At 51.6% G+C, this 20,115-nt stretch overlaps 1 protein-coding gene across 1 annotated transcript in view; it reads right to left on the bottom strand.

Moving 5' to 3' along the window:
• The window catches only part of ASAP3 (ArfGAP with SH3 domain, ankyrin repeat and PH domain 3), a 49,763-nt gene extending 30,417 nt beyond the window's left edge, over positions 1-19,346 (bottom strand). The window contains 1 exon segment of the mRNA XM_039233093.1: positions 19,176-19,346. Coding sequence (XP_039089024.1) covers positions 19,176-19,304 — 129 coding nt within the window. The 5' untranslated portion in view covers positions 19,305-19,346.
• Positions 19,347-20,115: the final 769 nt, after the last annotated feature.

Genomic DNA, 20,115 nt, shown 5'->3' with positions numbered 1-20,115 from the left:
TGAAATGAGGTTGATCAATAGTTCCTCCTACCTAGGTTGGTGGGGAGATGAAATGAATTCACATAGTAAAGTGCTCAGAACCTATGATTTCATAGCTAATAATGTTACTTATTCCAAAAGGAACCTGAATTTGGTTAGGAATTCCTCAACCTTCCTTGAGCTAATTAAGAGCCGCTCCCTACCCCTCGATGATCCTGCTCAACAGGATGTGGGGATGACAGGTGCGGAGGGGCCACAGTGGAGCCTCAGCCACGGGGCTGTCACACACAACAAGATGGCACATGCCCTGAATGCCTGCGCTGTGCCAGCCATGTTTCTTGTCACCTTCCCAGCCATCCTTTGAGGGTGGAATCACCATTGGCATTTTATAGATGAAGCTGCTGGGGGCAGGAACGTGACCAGGTATGTTCTGGTCCCGTAACTCTGAACAATGGCACAAGTGTAATTTAAACCCAGGTCTGGCCAAATCCGGGGCTCACGTTCCTTCCATGCCACCAAGCTGCCCCACAGAGGTTAAGTGATGTGGCTCCTTTGATACCAAGACCGGATCTGCTTCTGAACCTGAACCCCAGCTCAAGTACCTCTGCCCCATCCTCTCACCATCCCTCAAACAGGGACGGGGCAGGTAGAGACCTGTGCCAAGAAAATAAAGTTGACGGTGGTGCCCCCACTACCAATACCCCAAGGGCTATCCTACTGAAGAGAGTATAGATTTGTTCAATTTGGACCTGGGGAGGAGTCCCAGAACTGAGAGGTGGAGTTTAGGGAGAGAGAAACAAATTTCAGCTCAGAGGAAGGGGTTCCTAAGGAAGAATAAGTGACCCTGGGAGTGAGTGAGCTCCCCACCACCTGAAGTATTCGAGACTTCAGGTGGTAGAGCATGATTCAGGCACTGGATTTGGGATTAGCAGTGATGGCTGCTTAGATTTCTCTCAAAGCTCGGAGTCAATGGCTCCAAGCAGGAACCTGGGCAGGCACTGGGCACAGGCAGGGGAGACGCAAGACCAGCAGGGACGTGCCTGAACTTGGAAAAGCAACTAGAGTCCTTTGGCCAGCCTTCCCCGGCTGCCTCTAGACAAAGCCTGAATTCCAGCTGGTGGCCTTACCCTTTGTGCCCCTACTTCCCCCAGTGCCACTGCCCCCACCGCGCGTGCACACACACGCACACACACACACACACACACACATACACACACACACACACAGTGCTCTGGCCCTCTGATCCGTGTTCTCTGCAGGCAAAAGACCACAGATGGCAGCACTAGGGCTATGCCCAGCTGCCCTGCTTGGAAGGCCCTTCTGCATGCCCCCCTCCTGGGTCAGGATTCATCAAAAGGACCCATTCTTCATTCCTGTGATTTCCCAGAGCCAGCTGTGGTAACCATGGCGACTCAGCCTAGGGAGCGGAGCAGCAAAAGCTAAGGCCTTGAGAGCTGGCGATTAAATTTCACCATTAGACATTCACTCCTTTGGACTATTATAATATGGGGCACAGGGGTGCCTGGGTGGCTCAGTCAGTTAAGCGGCCGACTTCAGCTCAGGTCATGATCTTGAGGTTCATGAGTTCGAGCCCCACATTGGGTTCTGTGTTGACAACTCAGAGCTCGGAGCCTGATTCAGATTCTGTATCTCCCTCTCTCTCTCTGCACCTCCCCAACTCACGCTCGGTCTGTCTGTCTCAAAAATAAACACTACAGGGGTGCCTGGGTGGCTTAGTTGGTTGGGCGTCCGACTTTCGCTTAGGTCATGATCTCGCGGTTCGTGGGTTCGAGCCCCGCATCGGGCTCTGTGCTGACTGCCGGCTCAGAGCCTGGAGCCTGTTTCAGTCTGTGACTCCCTCTCTGACCCTCCCCTGCTCACGCTGTCTCTCTCTCTGTCTCCTAGAAGTAAATAAACATTAAAAAATATATATATAAATAAACACTACAGATAAATAAATAAATAAATATAATATGGGGCATAGGCACCACTTTTGTGGCACCATTAATCAATCACAGTATTTTTCTCACTGATCCTGGATTTGTTTTATCGTTAAAACTACTCTTTAGGGGAAAAAAAGACTGCTCTTTAGGTAACAATTAAACTAGAGTTAGCACAAGAGATGAAAACCATTTTCTACCTTTGCTTTGGGCCATGACCTTGCCCCCCAGAGAACTAAGCCATGCAATATTAGAGATAACCTAACATTACCTTCTCATTTCACAGACTGTAGAGCAAAGACTCAGATGAGTTCCTTGCCCTGGGTCTTACCAGAAAGGCAAACTAAGAAAAGAATACAAACCAACACTTTCACAGAGCTTTACAGTTTATAAAGCAGTTTGATATCCATCCTTTAAGATTCACAGCTTCCCAGTGGGGCAATTGTTCCTTTTATTCCCAAGTGGCATAGGAGTCTGTGGGGCTCAGGGAGGTGAAGGAGTTGCCTGAGTCCACACAGCCACAAAGCAGCAGAAATGAAGCTGGCACCCAAATTGTTAGACTCTAACCCCCTTGTTCATTTCTAGTCTCTGGACCCCAGACCCTTGACGTCCAGAGTCACAACCGGGGCCCTACGAAGCCACACGTACCGGAAGCACTACAGAACAATTAAAAATAGTCTCCCAGATTAGCACGACCACATTCCAAACCTGCATGCAGCTGTTATGATCAATAAGACACAAAAATCTTTAAAAGCATTCTTGAGAGGCGGCTGGGCGGCTCAGGGGGTTGAAGGTCCGACTCTTGATTTCAGCTCAGGTCATGATCTCATATAGTCGGTGAGTTTGAGCCCTGCATCAGGCTCTGCACTGGCAGCACAGAGCCTGCTTAGAATTCCCTCTCTCCCTTTTTCTCTGCCCCTCCTCTGCTCTCTCCCTCTCTCTCAATAAATAAAACATCAAAATAAAATAATATAAAATAAGCATTCTTGAATTCATGGTAGCTTTTGGTCCTTTTCCAAATTTCTCAAGCAATATTAAAAGTATGACTTTGTGGGAAGGTCAAGGAAACTTTGACTTTAAAAAGGGGTCCCGGGGCGCCTGGGTGGCTAAGTCAGGTAAGCGTCTGACTCTTAAGGTCATGATCTCACGGCTGGTGAGACTGAGCCCCACTTCAGGCTCTGTGCTGACAGTGTGGAGCCTGCTTGGGGTGCTCTCTCTCCCTCTCTCTGCCCCTACTCCTCTTCCTCTCTCTCAAAATAAATAAACTTAATTTAAAAAAATGTTTTTAAAAAGGGGCCCCCCATGAGGCGCCTGGGTGGCTTAGTCGGTTAAGCGCCCAACTTCAGCTCAGGTCATGATCTCACGGTTCGTGGGTTTGAGCCCCTCGTCGGACTCTGTGCTCATGCTGTCTCTCTCTCTCTCTCTCAGAAATAAAATTAAATAAATAAATAAAACACTTTAAAAGAATAAAAATAAAAAAAGGGTCCCCCTGTGAGGGGGCAGAATCTTGGCTCCTCTAGCTTTGATGTCCACAAAGAAGATTAAATTATACGTACTACATATTAAATGTGAAAAGGAAAGTACTATGTTTTAATGCACAAGCCAAATTACACTTAAATTATTTATGAAATGACATATAAAATGGAAAAAAAAAAACAAAAAAAAAACCTAGAAAAGCCCCGAGGTCTTCTTATTTCCACATCCAACTACCAATGGATAGGAAACGCAGACAGAGGCATTCCATTCACGACCCCACACCTGGGGAGCACAGCAGCGAGCACAGGGCGTGCGGCACTACAGAACAAGCCGAGGGGGTCCTAAAAACCAAAACCAATGGATGAGAAATCATAATAGGCTCAAAACACGCACTGACCAAAAGCAATGCAAGGACCTTGCTTTGCTTGCTCAACATTTTTCTGAAATTTAAGCAAATTCTTGGCATTTGCTTCAGAAATGAGAGTCTGGGAAGCAGGTGGGGGGTGAGCTCAGGGCAGGACTGAGTTACAGGTAAATAGAGGCTGTTCACCACTGTGTTCTGTCTCTGTGACCATTCTAAATTCTCCATTATCAGAAAAGAGTGAGAGCCAGTAGATGAAAAAATAAGATTGACAAAATAAGAATAGGTGTTAAAGCTGGGCGAGTCTACTTTTGGGTATGTTGAAGATTTCTACAGTATAGAGTTAATACGAGAGGGCAAGGGGTTCGAGATGCCCAAGTGGCTCAGTCGGTGAAGCATCCGACTCTTGATTCCAGCTCAGGTCATGATCTCAGGGTTCATGAGTTCGAGCCTCACATCAGGCTCTGCACAGACAGTGCTAGGCCTGCTTGGGATTCTCTCCCCCCCCGCCCCCCCGCTTTCCTGTGTGTGCACATGCATGTTCTCGCTCTTTCAAAATAAATAAATAAACATTAAAAACAAAAAAGACAAGGGGTTCTGATAATCAGAAAGGTAGGGAACCACTGCCCTAAGTTACTGAGACTAGTCTTTGACACCCTCGTGTACAGAACTGACCCCTTTCAATGGACAGCTGTCTGGGCACAGCTTTCAACACGGGGGATTGGATGCAAGAGTGGGTTTGGAGAAGTTGGCATGAGGGAGGCCAGGGGCCTGGGGCCCACGGCCAATTGAGGGCAAGGATCAGGCAGAAGGGTGTTTGAGAGGCAGGCGGGGAGGGGTAGAGGCTGACCTGCTGGCTAGAAGCAGCGCCGCACCCCGTGGCCCGATTACAAGAGGGCACATAGCGGGGAAAAGCACAGGATGTGGAGGAAGGAGGCCTGGGTTCTATTCCACACCCAATTTCTCACTCGCTCCGAGACCCTGAGCAAGTCCCCAATGTCTCCACCTGCAAAACGGGAATGACAGTCACTGCGGCTCCACTGCCTTCCCACAGAGAACAGAATCGTAAAGACTGGGGAAGTGTGTAGCCCATGCAGCCGTGAGCTGCTGCTCACATCAGGCTCTACAGTTTGCTTTTCCTCGTCCATCTGCCCAAGCACCAGATCCAGAGAGAGGCGGGGAGCCCCACTGGGCCCTTCCTGGGTGGCCAGCAAGGAAGGGAAGGGGCGGGGCTGAGAAGCATTTGCAGCTTCCCCACCTCCGGGCCGTCCCAGCTCAGCCCCACGCCCTTGCCCTTCGTGGTATCAGCTCCGGAAGCTCCAATCTACAAACCTGCCCTCTCCAGCCTGGGGTGGGGGATGGGGGGGGGGCAAGGGAGAGGCAGTGGTAAGGTCTCTAAGAGTCCCTGGCACATTCGCACACATGAGCACCTGCCTGGCTGCCCTGTGTGGGTGCTGGGGAAAGAAGGGTGTCAGCCCGGGCCCTGCCCTCAAGGTGCCCGCTGAGGGAGACGGGCCACCATCACTAATGGCTGAGGAGGCCCTTGGCGCACCCAGAGCAGAAAGAAGCCCGCGTGGGGACACGGAAAGGAGCAGCCACCCTACACTGGGATGAAGTGACGCTTCACCAGTGCCTCAAAAAACAGGAGACATTGGTGGGACACAGAGAGACAGGGGAAGATGACTGAGAGGGGAGGTGCCTGGCAAAGGCCCTGTGTAGGAACGCTTCCCACATCTGGGGACCAGCCAGGGGCTTCCTGGAGCAGCACTTACCAGGGCCGGGCGGGGGCGGGGAGGGGTCCGGTGACCAGTGAGGTCTCAGGGCCGAGCACAGCCCAGCATGACCCACTGGGAGACCAAGCTCACGGTGAGAGCTGAGTATATGCTCCTATCCCTACTGTATGCCAGGCTTGTTGTAAGCATGTGACATATTTTGTGGGTTTTTTTTTAAACTTTATTTATTAAGTAATCTCTACCCCAACATGGGGTTCAAACTCACGACCCCGAGATCACGAGTTGCATGATCTACTACATGTGACATGCTTTGTACCATTTCATGTAATCTTCTCAACAAATCCAGGAGGCTTTACGGAGGAGGAAACTGAGGTCCAGAGAAGTTTTGGCTTTTGCCCAGGCTCGCACAACTAGTAAGTAGAGGAATCTAAACGACTTACACCAAGGGTGTCAGACTCCAGAGTCCAAACCTTTTCTTTTTTTTAACGTTTATTCATTTTTGAGAGAGGGATAGACACAGCATGAGCTGGGGATGGACAGAGAGAGAGAGGGAGACACAGAATCGGAAGCAGGCTCCAGGCTCTGAGCTATGAGCACAAAGCCTGACGCAGGGCTTGAACCCACCGACCGCGAGATCATGACCTGAGCTGAAGTCGGACACTCAACTGACTGAGCCACCCAGGCGCCTCCAGAGTCCAAACTTATAACCAAAGCGCTAGGTTTTATCCCACAAGTGATGGGGAGCAGCTGCAAGGCTCTGGACTAGAGGGAAGTGACTTGGTAAATTCTCATGGGAGAAAGATCAGCTCTTGGACTTGGCTGCAGACCGGGGCCCATGTGCAAGAAAGGGGTACAGATGCACCCCCCAGGCACAATGGGGGCTGGCCCAGCGCAAAGCAGATCCCACAGCAGGAAGGACCTGGATTCCAAGGTCCCAGAATGAGGCTACTTATTAACATGAATTCAACCACCCCCTACTTCCTGAGTGAGCACTTCGGGGCAAGCTCTTTATTTCTACATTTATCCCTCCCAGCAACACTGTGAGGTAGTTATTATCCTTCCCATCTTACAGATGAGGAAACAGAGGCTGGCGTAGGTTGGCCAACTGGCTCAAGGTCATGTAGGTAGCTCTAGGAAGTGTAGAGCCTTGAGCTTCCAGAACCTTCTCCCAGTATCCCACACTACAGCAAACCATGAGGGAAACCCAGCTGGCAGAACCTGTTCTCTCTGTAAGGACGACTGTGAATATTCAATTAGGCCATATTTTTTCCTAATGGTGGATGCCAGGCATCTTGAGAGGCAATACAGAAGCATTCTGAGGGAAGGGAGAGGGACTGCATCTTAGGCCTGCCTCTGCCACTAGCCCCTCTGTGTCCCTCTGAGCAAGTTTCTTCCCCTGTGCCTCAGTCTCCCCCTCTGTACACCTTACAGCGGATGTACTGAGTGCTCAACTCCCTTCCAGGTCAGTGCTCTGGGGCTCAGAGTTCCGTTAATTGTACCCTGCAAGGCGGCTCCAACCTTGGCCTCCAGCAGGACGTCTCCTCGTAGTTTTCATCAGGACAGGCGAGGCCGCCGCCCCCCAGGGCCCGAGAGTCCAGGCAGGGGCAGTCAGAAGGAGGTGGCAGAGAGCAAGGGTGGGGCTCTTCAAGGCTTCCCCCTGCATCACCCATGTGCAGGGGCCCCCGGCCCTGCCCGCCTGCGCCCCTGCACTGGCCACGCTGCAAAGTCTGGGCCAGCCCCAGGTCTACCCCTGCCCCTGGCGTGACCTTGTTCAGTCTCCTACCCTCCCGGGCTGACTCCTCAACTCTCCTCTGGAGTCTGGAAGGGAGGGGTTGGGCGGGACGCGGAAGGCTCCTGCCAGCTCTGACATTTATTATTTCAGGGTCCCTCGGCCTTTTGCTGTCTTCCTTCCTGCGCTGCCGGAGCCGCGACTGGAGCCGCGACTGGAGCCGCGACTGGCCGTGGACCCCCTCGGTTGGGCCCCTGCAGATGTCTCCCCAGCCAGGGAAGCCGCTGGGCCTCACTAGCTGCCCTCCTGCAGGGCGGTGGGAAGCGGGGAGGGAGGGGGGTTGCAGGAAGGGGGCCGCACCCTCAACATAAGCTGAGGCCTCTGAAAACCCCAAGTTTCCTGGCTGGGATTTTCCTCGGGAGACTGCTCGGCAGTGATGAGCTAAGACAGCAAGAACTCTGCCGGACCGACCGCCTTAGATTCCCGTCTGGCTCCTGGCTCCAAGCCCTGAATTCCACCCAGCACTGCGGACAGCCTGGCCTGCCCTCCCGGATAGAGGAGCAAAGGGTCCCCTGCCTACCATTCCCTGGGTTCCCTTACTGGCCTGGATGAATCCCTCCCTGCACCCAAGTGGACATCCGTCACTAATCCCGTAACCCCAGTCCTACCCAGCTCTGCACCGTCCTCAACACGCCAGGCTGTTCCGGCTGCCTGGAGAGTCCCCCCACCCCACCCCCACCGAGGAAACACTCAGTCTTTCCTGACTCCTTACTGGTCACCACCTCCCTACCTCAACCGACCCTTCCAGAACTCATCCCTCCTTTCTTTATGCCACCCTGGGCCCACTACAGGCATTTGTCAGGACATTCATGGCCCTTCTGCACCACGTGCGTCTGACTTCCCTATGGGGCTCAAAACTCTAAAAGGGCAGGAACTGGCTCATTTCCCTTTGCATCCACTGCACGCAGTACAGGACCCGGCACGTGAGCAGCAACAAACGTTTGTGGAATGAATGAATAAGTAAATGTTTGTGGAATGAATGAATGAGTGAATGGATGACTATTAGCAAGGCCCTATGGGAACACAGAACAAGCAGCTGGGGTTAAGGACTCCAGCTTTTACATCACACTGTTCTGAGGTCCAAATTCTGGTTCCAAGGGTCTTAGCTGTGTGACCTGGTGCAAGCGACTTAGTTTCTCAGAGCCTCTATTTCTCCATCTGTCAAATGGGATAAGAACAGCATGTATTGGGGCACCTGGGTAGCCCAGTCAGTGAAGCGTCCGATTTCGGCTCAGGTCATGATCTTACAGTTCGTGGGTTCGAACCCCGTGTCGGGCTCTGTGCTGACAGCTAGCTCAGAGCCTGGAGCCTGTTTCAGATTCTGTGTCTCCTCCCTCTCTCTCTGACCCTCCCCTGCTCATGCTGCCTCTCTCTGTCTCAGAAATAAATAAAACATTTAAAAAAATTTTAAAAACAAGATCTATTTCACTGGATGGAATGCAGTCAGGCATTTCAGCACCTAGCCCAGCGCATCCTGCCCTACTGAACATCTCTGTGCTCCTGGGCCCTGTGACCCAAATCCCCAGGCTGGCCAGGGGAATCGCCTACAGCACATAAAAAATAAGGATACCAGGGGCGCCTGGGCAGCTCAATCCAGCTTTTGATTTCAGCTCAGGTCTTGATCTCACAGTTGGTAGGGTTGAGCCCTGTGTCAGGCTCTGTGCTGACAGTACAGAGCCTGCCTGGGATTCTCTCCCCTCCTCCCCACTCAAGATAAATAAACTTAAAACAAAAAAAGTAAGGGTACCAGAGCCTCATTTCAGAACTATTAAATCAGAGTCAGCCATGACCCAAGGAGTGAGAGGTCAAGACTGCCAAGTCCAAATCCTGGCTTTGCCACTTACTGCTAGTAGAGTCGCCAGACTTAGCAAAAATATAGGACATGCAGTTATAGTTGAATTTCCGATAATCAGTGAATAACTTTATAGTCTAAGTATGTCCCAGATATTGCACGGGCATCCTGAATGTTATTTGGCAATCCTGTTTTCTGAGCTCTTTCATCTCTCTGTGTCTTCGCTTCCTTATGGGGGTTACGTGAGTTATACACGGGAAATGCTTACAGCACTGCCTGGTGTGTGTTTCTGTTCCTATTTTTATTGCTTTTAAACCCAGATGACATGGAAGAACCTTGCAAACATTATGCTGAAAAAAGCCAGACACAGAAGGCCACGTGCTGTAGGATTCCACTGATGTGAAATGTCCAGAATAGGCACAATCAAAGAGACAGAGTTGCCAGGGCCCAGGCCAGTGGCAGTGGGGAATGACTACTAACCAAATGCATAGCATTTCTTCTGGGGTGAAGAAATGTTCTGGAATAAGTGGCAGTGACTATACACTGACCTGCATGCCTTTTTAAAAATTGTTTATTTAAAAAAAAATTTGTTTATGTTTATTTATTTTCGAGACAGAAACAGAGCATGAGTTGGGGAGAGGCAGAGAGGGAAGGAGCCACAGAATCTGAAGCAGGCTCCAGGCTCTGAGCTTCAGCACAGAGCCCAATGTGGGGCTTGAACCACGAACTGCAAGATCATGACCTGAGCTGAAGTTGGATGCTTAACCAACTGAGCCACCCAGGCAGCCAGACCTGCATGCTTTAAAATCGTTCAAACAGTGAATTTTATCTCAGCTTTAAGAAATCTACCTAAAAGCAACCCAGGAGATTGTAATGTACAGTCAGGACTGAGACTCAGGTAGGCTCTCAATAAACAGTTCATGATGAAATGAACAGATGAGAGACAGCAAACAGCAGAGCTAAGGAGAGAACCCGCTTTGTCCAGAATGGGGCTCAGCTCTTCTCTCCCGGACACCTGCAGGGGACACAAGATTCCTCTTTTTACCCTGGCACCGGGACTGTACAATTTTAATGCTGACTCATAGTAATGGCTTCATCCCTGTTGCTATGATCCCGTTTTCTCTGTGTGGTTCCTGATCTCCTTAGCTATCCGATGTGCAGGGGTAATTGTGTTTTTAGTAAAAGGGAATTTTCAAACGTTAAGTATTTGTCATGTGCCTGGGATATGCTAGATGCTTCACATGTAATCCCCTCAAACAACCCAACATAGTTATTATCATGCATGATCTACAGAGGGGAAAACTGCGATTCAGAAAGGTTAAGTCATTTGCCTGAGGTCACACAGTCAAGAGGAATTCAAACCCAGGTTTGTCTGACCTCAGTTACTGCACTCTCTCCATAGACCTCAGCCATGTCTCTGCAGCCTTTTACGGGTGAAAGCCCTTCTCCTTTCCCTTCTCCTTTCCAGATGGGGGCCTGTCCCGCGTCGCCCAGGGAACCTGCCATCCCTCGCACGCACACAGCAGGTGTCGGGGAACCGCAGTACCTTACAGCGGGCGGGCACAGCTTACCGCAATAGTTTTTGCCCACTGCCCATGGGTTTCCCAAGGAACTTCTGAACTGCTCACCTGCCCAGGCCCCACCCCTGGGAGGAGATTTTCATAAAGGTCTGGTGGAGGCTTCAGCATCCAAAGTTCTTAAAAGCTCAGTTAAAGTCAAAAGCCCACTGAGTTAGAGAACCTTTAGCAGCTGTTCCCAGCTCAGCTTCCTGCACCCTCCACAGGAAGGTGAGGCACAGGCACAATGTTCCCAGGAGAGAGGGAGAGAGGGAAGGAGCCCCCCCCCGACCCCCCCTCCCCCCACTGAGTCTGGGGCATTCACTGTGCCTCCATGGGCCTCCCTGCCTCAGGTGCTCTGGGCCCAGGCACTAGACCCATTAAAAGGATCTCCTGGCTGGCGCCTGGGTGGCTCAGTTGGTTAAGCCTCTGACTCCAGCTTAGATCATGATTTCGTGGCTCCATGTGTTTGAGCCCCACATCGGGCTCTCTGCTGTCGGCGTGGAGCCCGTTTCGGATCCTCCGTCTCCTTCTCTCCCCTTCCCCCGCTTGCACACACATGCTTTCTCTCTCAAAAGCAAATAAGCATGTAAAAATTAAAAAAAAAAAAGATCTTCTAGCCACAATATCTGTCTGAGGACTAGACTAGCAAACTGCCTTCGGGGAAAGCATTTTCCTTCCGCCATGACCTGAAGTTCCAGTTGCTGTCCTCAAACTACTTGTGCCACCTCAGTGGCCAAAAACAGCTGAACAGCAGGCAAGGAAGTGAACGCTGAAGACTGAAATTTAGAGAGGGGAGAAGCCTCTGCAAGGCTGGGTGTGAGGCTGACACCCTGGGAAAGACCTTCTGCAACTTGTGCGGAGGCAGATATGGGAAAAGGCTGGGTTCTAAGCCCATCCTGGAAGACCCTCTTGGCACAGGTACCTAGCCATCATCCCATGTCTCTGCTCCCCATCTCAGGAGAACTCCTCTGCCCCCTCCTCGAATCAGTCCAGGCTACTATAGAGGTGAAAACAGCACTAATCCCATTTGGAACCTGTTCATCAATGACTCCCATGTTGCCATGGAACCTTGGGTTGCGTCTGCCATTTTCTTATTTTGCCTCTGGACATCTAGGCAGCGTCTGACTGAGCCGAGCCTTGCTCCCTCCTCAAAACATTCCCCTTGTGGTTTCTGGGGCACTGAGTTCCGTACTTCCCCACTGGTGGCTCCTTCTCAGCCGCCTTTGTTAATTACTCTTCCCCTTGCAGTCTCTGGGCCCTGGAGCTCCCCGGGGCTTGGACCCGGGCCCTCTTCATTCCTTTCCATGGGTGATCTTATCCATTGCTCAGCTTTAAACACCGGCTAATATAACGTACGCATATGTGGTCCATGGACTGCCTACACGAGTATCTCCTGGGGGGGTGCTGGTTACAATGCAGATTCCCAGGCACCCTCCTGTGTGGTGGCACACCTGCCGAGGACATCTGCGATGTTTTTGCCAGTCTTGGCAGAGCTTGCAGCCTACAAAAGCTGACAATGCAAAATTCTTGCTGTCCCAGACTCCCTTGCAGCTAAGATAACAGGCATATGAGCTAGACTCAGCCAAGCAGGCCGCAAGGTCCCAATCAGGAGCAGAGAGTGGGAGATCCATGCTTATGCTGGTGGCCACAGCAACGAAGGAGCCCAGTCTCCAAGGACAGTGGCAGCAACAAGCTGTGGCATCTGGCGCATGGCAACAGCATCCTCGCCAAACTGGCTCAGTGGGGTGATTTTGGCTGAGATCTTGCCTGTCACCTCACCCCAGCTCTCCAGCTTCCCAGAAATCCTGTGAACTACAGACCATTCTCTTTCAATAAACTCCTTTTTGTGTGTGAATCAGCCCAGGTTGGTTTCTGTTACTCGCAATGAGAAGCCTAAGAAAGATACAGCTACTGAACTGGACTCTCTGGGAACGATATCGGGTGATTCTTACATAGATGCAAGTTTTAAACTCACTCTCTCAACTCTGACAATCTCCAGTGTGTATCTCCAGCCTCCTCCTTTCATCTCCAAACTCATATACCTAAACACCTTCTTGACATCTCCACTTGGATGCCTCAAAGACCTGTAAGATATGAAAACAGAATTCCTGACTTACCCCCCAAAACAGCTTCTGTCCCAGATCTCCCCTTCCTAGGAAAAGGTAAATGGCACTCCTCCATTAGGAATCTGGGAACCTTTCTCGACCACCCCCCACACGCACTCTATCAACAAATCTTGATGTTACTGCTTATAAAATACTTCTAGAACCTGTCCACTTTTCTCCTCCACCAATCACAGCACTATCCACACTATCCACCATCATCTCTTCCCCAAACAGCTGAAACTGTTTTGGGTCTTCTGCTCCCTCCAATCTTGTCTCTATGCGGCAGCTGATATGATCTTTCTAGAACAGAAATTGGATCATGTTGCTTGCCTGCAAGAGATAAAATCCAAACTTGCTATCAGGGCCTACAAGCTTGAGGATGACCCAGCCCCTGCCTGCCTTCCCGAACCTCTGGTCCCGCTCTTCCGTCTGCCCTTCGCTATGCTTCTGCCCCCTGGCCTCCTTCAGTGACGCAGACACTTCAGGTTCTTTCCTGCCTCAGGGCCTTTGCTTAAGCTCTTCCCTCCATCTGGAGCACCCTCACACCACTCTTCTCTATTAATGCTCCTTTTTGGTTTTCTTCTATTATTTATTTGTTAATCGGCCGATATTTTCTGAGCACCTCGTACAGCATTACGGTAAATACTAGGCGTACAGTGGTGAGATGAGACTCCATTCTCATGGAAGTCAAAATCTAGTGAGAAACCAGATTTTTATTTTTTATTTTAAAAAATTTCAATGTTTATTTATTTATTTTGAGAGAGAGAGAGAGAGAGAGAGAGAGCATGAATGGGGCAAAGGCAGAGAGATAGAGAGAGAGAGAATCCCAAGCAAGCTCCACGCTGTCATCAGAGCCTGACGTGGGGCCTGAACTCATGAAACCATGAGATCATGACCTGAGCTGAGATCAGAGTCAGATACTTAACCACCTGAGCCACCCAGGCGCCTCAAGAAACCAGATTTTAATAAAATGATTATATACACAAATACAAAACATACCTATGAGGTGTGCTGCAAAGGAAAGAGACACAGTGCTATCAGGAGAAGTGAGCTTGAATAAAAGCAGAGAGACAAGTGAGGAGGCCCCTGCGGTGCGCCAGAGAGGTCGGTGGCTTGGGCTGGGCTGGGAATGCAGAGAGGTGGGTGGGCTCCAGAGACGCTTATAGAACTTGTGACCCTTGGTGATGAGGGATGTATGTGGAGCTACCAGGTTTCTGGCTGGTGTAACAGAATCGAGGGAGGTACCACTCACGGAGGAGGGGACTTTGGAAGGGCCAGGCTGTGGGAAAACTCATGAGTGTGGTTTTAGACATACTGAGATGTCTAAGTGAAACAGCCAAGTGAGCACCTGAACTTGAGGGTCTGGGCTGGATATACAAATGGGTAAGTCACATAAAGCCGAGAAAGGACTGAAGAGACTGCATCTCTTTTCAGAAGCAATGTGTCTACCTGGAGCCTAATACAGGGCCTCCAAAGGAGCAGTCCCCAGGTACTTCACTGGCTGCTGTGTCCCTCAGAAGGGCTGGCCTCATCCACTCCTTGGACAACATGACCGGGTCCACCGGTCCCCACTGTCCAACAAAAAGCCCAAGTGATGAACTGGCATTCACGGCCTTCTAAGTCATGCTGCACCCTGTAGCCCTCCATCTTTCTACGTCCACTAAGCCTTTGCTCTCCAAACAGGGGTTCACCTGCCCCTGGATAACCAAGTAGGCAGAAAACAAGATGAGCTCAGTGCCTCTCCCTGAATCTTCGTCTGTGCCAAACAAAGCACCACTGCCATGGACACGTGGGGGGTGGGGACTTTCCAGGCTCTGCACCTCTTCCCTGAGAGGCCTTCGCTCCCACAGTACAGGTCTCCGTGGACACGTGCACCCTGCCTGAGTTTATCTTCCCATGACCTCTACTGATGAAACCAGGGGTGGAAACCCACTTCTAGAACCCATCCGGAAGCTGAGCTGGGCCATCGAACTCTCTGCCAGGAACCGGGAAGGGGAACACAAGACTGGCTTGGTTACCTTCAGACGCCAGACCAGTAAGGTCACGTGGGCGTGGGGGCTGAAGCCACCTGTCTTTCCCGGAAGACTGTGTGACACCCTGTGGGGCCTATGTGAGGACGAGCGAGCAAAAGCAGTGTTCAGATGTGCAGAAAGGCGCAGAGGCAAGAAAGCCAGAATGATGGGGCTGCGGCCTTTGTTCCTGACGGCTTCCAGGCCTGCAGTGAGGCCCTGGCGGGTCCACTTTTACTTACACCTCTTCGGTCCCATGAGGCACCTCTGACTCCTGAAAATTAATTTGCCTTCAACAGAAACAGCTTGAGAGGGCTTATGTTTCCTGCAAACACACAATCGCTAAGGTTGCATAATTTTAATGATCTTTTGTCAAACAAATAAAGACACATGACAGAGCCCAATGTAAAATTCACGAGAGTCATAAGAATCAGCAGTGAGGTTCTTTTGAGAACAAGATTCCGAAAAAGCAAGAGTCACAAAGGAAAAAGACAAATCTGACTCCAATAAAATTGAAGGCTATGTAATAGAAGACATGATCCTTGGAGCCTGCTTCGGATTCTGGGTCTCCCTCTGTCTCTCCCCCTCCCCGACTCACGCTCGCTCTGTCTGTCTGTCTCTCTCTCTCTTGCTCTCTCAATAAATAAATAAATAAATAAATAAATAAATAAATAGACATGATACTAATTGAAGTAAACATTCCTCCTAACCACCACCCTCTTACGATAACGTGTTAATGTGTTTTCTCTGAGGACATGCATTAGGGGGCACACACATTTCCACAGCAATTACCTCCAGGGAGAGTACAAGCGTTGTGAGGCATGGTCAGGTCATTTGCCTTTTCTGTTAGGTTTTTAAATTAAAATGATTATGTCCTTATAATACTATACGTTAACTAGACTGGAATTAAAATTTTTAACTTCATAAAAACTATTATATCCGTTGTGCAATTAAAACTTCCTTAACCTTCAACTAAACATATGGCACGTAAGTCTTGGAGGATCTATTTGTGGAAGACTGCTTTATCCAAGATCTAGTAGGAGAGAGAAGTTCTCTAATAGTTGGACATGCACAATACAGCATGAATTCTCAGCACTGGTCAAAGTGGTTTATTAGGCTCCTGAATATGCTCTCTTTCCACCAGTCTCCAAATTCACTCACTTATGCTCCCCACTGAATGATGGAGTTCTTCCATCCTTCAAGACCCATCTGGAAGTCACCTCCTCCGGGAAGCTTCCCCTGACAACACCAGTCCTCACTGTTCTCTCACTCCCCCACCCCACTGGGCTCTCATGGTACTTTTCTGTAACTTTCTCTGGACATCCAGGATAGACTCCTGGGATTCCTATTTATCTCCCTAAAATAAGTTACATCTCCCCAGTCAGCCAATCAGCCAGCAAACCAAATTAGCATCTTTAGGTCCTTGGTGCCTCCCCAGAGATGGCACAGGGAGCTGGACAGAGAATAGACTTAGCATCAGATAGACTCACCATGTGACACGAGGCAACTGTCTTAACCTTCTCGGGCCCATTTTCACCTGTGTTATTGTGACTACCAATAAGATGACGGCTATAGAGGGGCCCCGAACAGGAAAGAAGTGGTTGACAGAATGATTATCTGTCTTAACACTCCCTCACATTTGTACAGTGTTTCACATTTAAAAACAAAAAACTTTTGGGGCGCCTGGGTGGCTCAGTCGGTTGAGCAACTGACTTTAGCTCAGGTCATGATCTAACGGTTCATGAGTTCAAGCCCTGTATCAGGCTCACTACTGTCAGCGCAGAGCCCACTTTGGATCCTCTGTTCCCCCCTCTCTCTGCCCCTCCCCTGCTGGAGCTCTCTCTCTCAAACAGAAATGAACATTAAAAAAAAAAAAAAAAAACTTTAGCAACCTAGAGAGGTAAACAAAGAGGGATTATTAACCCATTTTAAGGATGGAATAACTGAGGTTCAGAGAAGTTACATAAGGAGAACAGGCAGTTGAACTTTAGAAGGAAATAGAATTGGAGCAGGGGTGAGAAAATTTGGGTGGCAGTGCCAGTCTATTACCCAGATATGGGAGCTTGGATGACTCCCTTGTACCCTCTGGACATCAGTTTCCCCAACTTCAACGAGAGCTCCCAGGTGATTTCTATCTTAAACGGTTGCTCAATGCTGACATTCCAGTTTTCAGTGGCCTGCCCAGGGTCCTTCGTGGGACTGCAAAAAAGGGACTGCAAGTCCCAGGAAAGCGTCTCCAGTTACTCCCAGGAAACCAGCGGGGACTGGAAGACTTGCTTTAAGAATCTGTTGCATTTTAATTCAGCCAAGTGGAGCTTCAAGCCTGGGGGTGGGTAAGTCATGCCCAGAATGGGGGTAGGGGCAGAGTGGGGGGGATGGGGACTAGGGGGAGGGGGGTGAGGGCTGGGGGCTGGGCAGATGCCAGCGTCAAACTACATGTAACTACAAACAAGAATGCAAAATCAAACAGGAAACCTCAGGAGAGTCCAATCCAAAGGTCAGATTCTGAACTTTTTGGACACTGAAATGCTGCAGAGAAAAGCCGTGTTTGGGTGCCTCAGCCTTTCTGCTCCAAAAACAAACGTTTCCATGCATCAAACCAAAGTCCTGAAGGCAAAGGAGGCCAGATTTTTGTCTAGCCTGAATTGGGGCAAAGCTGAGCCCTGACCAGAGCCTACTACAGCCTGTAGCCCCGCTCCAAGAGCTTCCCCCCACCCCCGACAACCGCCCACCCAGCACACACAAGTGCTGACACACACCGAGGCAGGCGAGGCCAGATGCACAGGCATAAATGGGCATTTCTGTCCCTGGAGAAAGGTTCATAGCACAGTCCCTTCTCCTGCTCAGATTTAACATTTTAATGAAGAACCCAGAGAGGAGGGTGAGCTGTGAAAGCCCTAAGGAAGCCAATGGCACTTAATTCTTCCAAGTCACGAAATGGGAGGCTATGACGACAAACTTCAGGAAGGTCTCTTCCCTCAAGATGACAGTTTCCCTGTGAAGCTCCCAGAAAAATAGGATCCACATTCATAGGCAGTGGACTCTGAGCTACTGGTTCTGCCCAAGGAAGGAAGCCAAAAGGTCACTGGCTGCTTCTTACTTTAATTAAAGCCTGTAACCCTACTAGGTGCAAAGCACTATGAAAGCAAGGCTCTGAGAGAGAAATGAGCACAAGAGAGACCCAGTCACGGTCTAAAACGGTCCATCAATTAACCTGCCAGTCATTCCATTTACCAAGATGCATGCTTTACACACACTGACTCATGTAACACCGTAGCCCTGTCAGGTAAACATTTTCATCCCATTTTATAGATGCCAAAACTGAGGCTCAAAGAGATCAGGTCACAGACCCAAGCTCACACAACTGGCAAACTGCAGGGCCAGATTTTGAACACAGGTCTGCCTCCTGCAGAGTCAATGCTCTTTCCACAATCTTCTATCACCCCTACAAAGAGATGCACGCAGGTTCTGGGATGGGGGTTCAGCCTGCCAGGGAGAGGAGGAGAAGGAGATAATCCTCAAGACATTGGCCCAGGGTATTGTGAACTATTGAGCTTTGTATCTGCCACACAGTAGGTGCTCCATACTCTTAGGGTGAAGGAGGGGAGATGAGAGCCCCTGCTAAGGTCCAAAATGCCGTCCCGTTAGGGGCATCCTCTGAAAAGGAACTGCAAAACCACATGATTCTTCCTTGGCCCAAAGCCACAGGGTGTCTGCCCTAGAACAGTCCCTGCAGAGGAGGTCCAGGAAAGTGCGACAAGCAGGTCCACAAAGAGGAACGAACTCCAGAAAGCCGGGAATGGGGTGGGGCAGCCTGCAAGGGCGAAAGAAAAGGCCTGGGACGCGCTGCTGGGAAAGACAAAGAGGAAAGGGGAGGCGAGGGGAGGGGAGACTACAAACTTGCCAACAGCCTGGCCAAGGTGAACCCCGCTCCTGGCGCCTTCTCATTCGCATTCATTCCACAAGCGCCGGCCAAATCTCAGAACCAGCAGCCAGGGGGAGGAGGCCTCCCTGCAGCCGGGGAGAAGTGAATTCAGGACTGAGGCGGGAAGGCCTGTTTCCCAGAAGGGGGGTGACTGGGGGAACAAATTTGTGGGGCTCCAAAGACCAAAACCCAAACAGATGCAGTGAGGCGCTGAGCAAACACGAGACGGGACCGAGTAACAAGACCACTGGGGTTATGACCCTGACCTGTGAAGTCCTTCATCGAGTTGACCTCAAGCCTCTTCCCCCAAAAAACAGTCCCTCGGGCCCTGCCGCGGACTCAATGAGGAGGGCGCAGATGTTTGAGATGCACTCGATTCTCACAGATCTAGAGGGGGGTCAGGTTTCCGGGGAGGGGTAAGGGTCACCGAAGCTCCGGTCACGCCTGTGAAGGTCAAGGAGAGGCCCTGCCGGGACCCCCGACCCCTCCCGCCTCGGGCCCCCTCACCTCCTCCCGTGCTAGTGCAGCGCCCCTGCACCGGATCATCTTGGCGGTAAAGGAGGCGGCCCCGGCTGGGGAGCTGAGGTCCTCCGTGGTGACGGCCAAGAACTCCGCGACGCTGAGCTGCTCGGGCATGGCGGGCGCAGGGCAGGGGCGCCGGGGCTGCGGGAGCGGGGCGCGGGGGGCGCTCGCTGCACAGCGCTGGGCCGACCTCACAGCCAGCCGCGAGCGCCGTCGGGGCCTCTGCACGCCCCGCCCCCTCCGCGCCGCCCCGCCCCGCCCCTGACTGCCTTCGACCCCCCGCCGCCGCTTCCCCTCGCGTCCCGGGAACCCGGAGCTTCCCTACCCCGCCCGCCTTTCGGCTCCGCCCCTGGCCTTCCAGCCTCTCCACCCCCGACCTTAACCTGGACTGCGCGGCCCTGACCCCTAGCTGGGATCCCCGGCCCCTAAACTGGCCCTTCACCGGGCTCCCCAACCCCTCCCCCAAGCCTCCTAGATCCAGAGCTCCGCCTCTGGCTCACTGCCCCGCCCCCGGCCCCCTAGCCGGCCTCCCCAGCCCCGCCCCCAGGCCAATTAGCCCTAGAGCTCCGCCTCTTGCCTGGCTCCCTAGCCCCGCCCTCAGGCCGCGCAGCCTCTGAGAGCTCGGCTCCTGACTTACTGCCCCGCCCCCGGCCCCTTGCCGGGCTCCTCAGCCCCGCCCCCAGGCCTCCCAGCCCGAGAGCTCCGCCTCTAACCCACTTACCCCGCCCCAGCCTCGCTGGAAGCTCCGCCGCATCTCCCTCCCGGCTTCTCTGCAGCTACGCCCCCTTTCATCCCTCTCTCGGGCCTCCCAAGTGGCTTCCCTCCCACCCCCCGGGTGCCCTACCTCCCTCTCCTGTGGGTTCGTTCCCAGCCCCCTTGACCTCGCCCCTTCAACCTTATCCCGACGCAGGCCCCCATCTCTCCC

The sequence above is a fragment of the Hyaena hyaena genome, unplaced genomic scaffold (assembly GCF_003009895.1).
Source record: "Hyaena hyaena isolate Hyena2069 unplaced genomic scaffold, ASM300989v1 scaffold_3, whole genome shotgun sequence".
Taxonomy (NCBI): domain Eukaryota; kingdom Metazoa; phylum Chordata; class Mammalia; order Carnivora; family Hyaenidae; genus Hyaena; species Hyaena hyaena.
The sequence above is the reverse complement of the archived record's forward strand: the minus strand, read 5'-3'. Positions and strand labels throughout refer to the sequence as shown.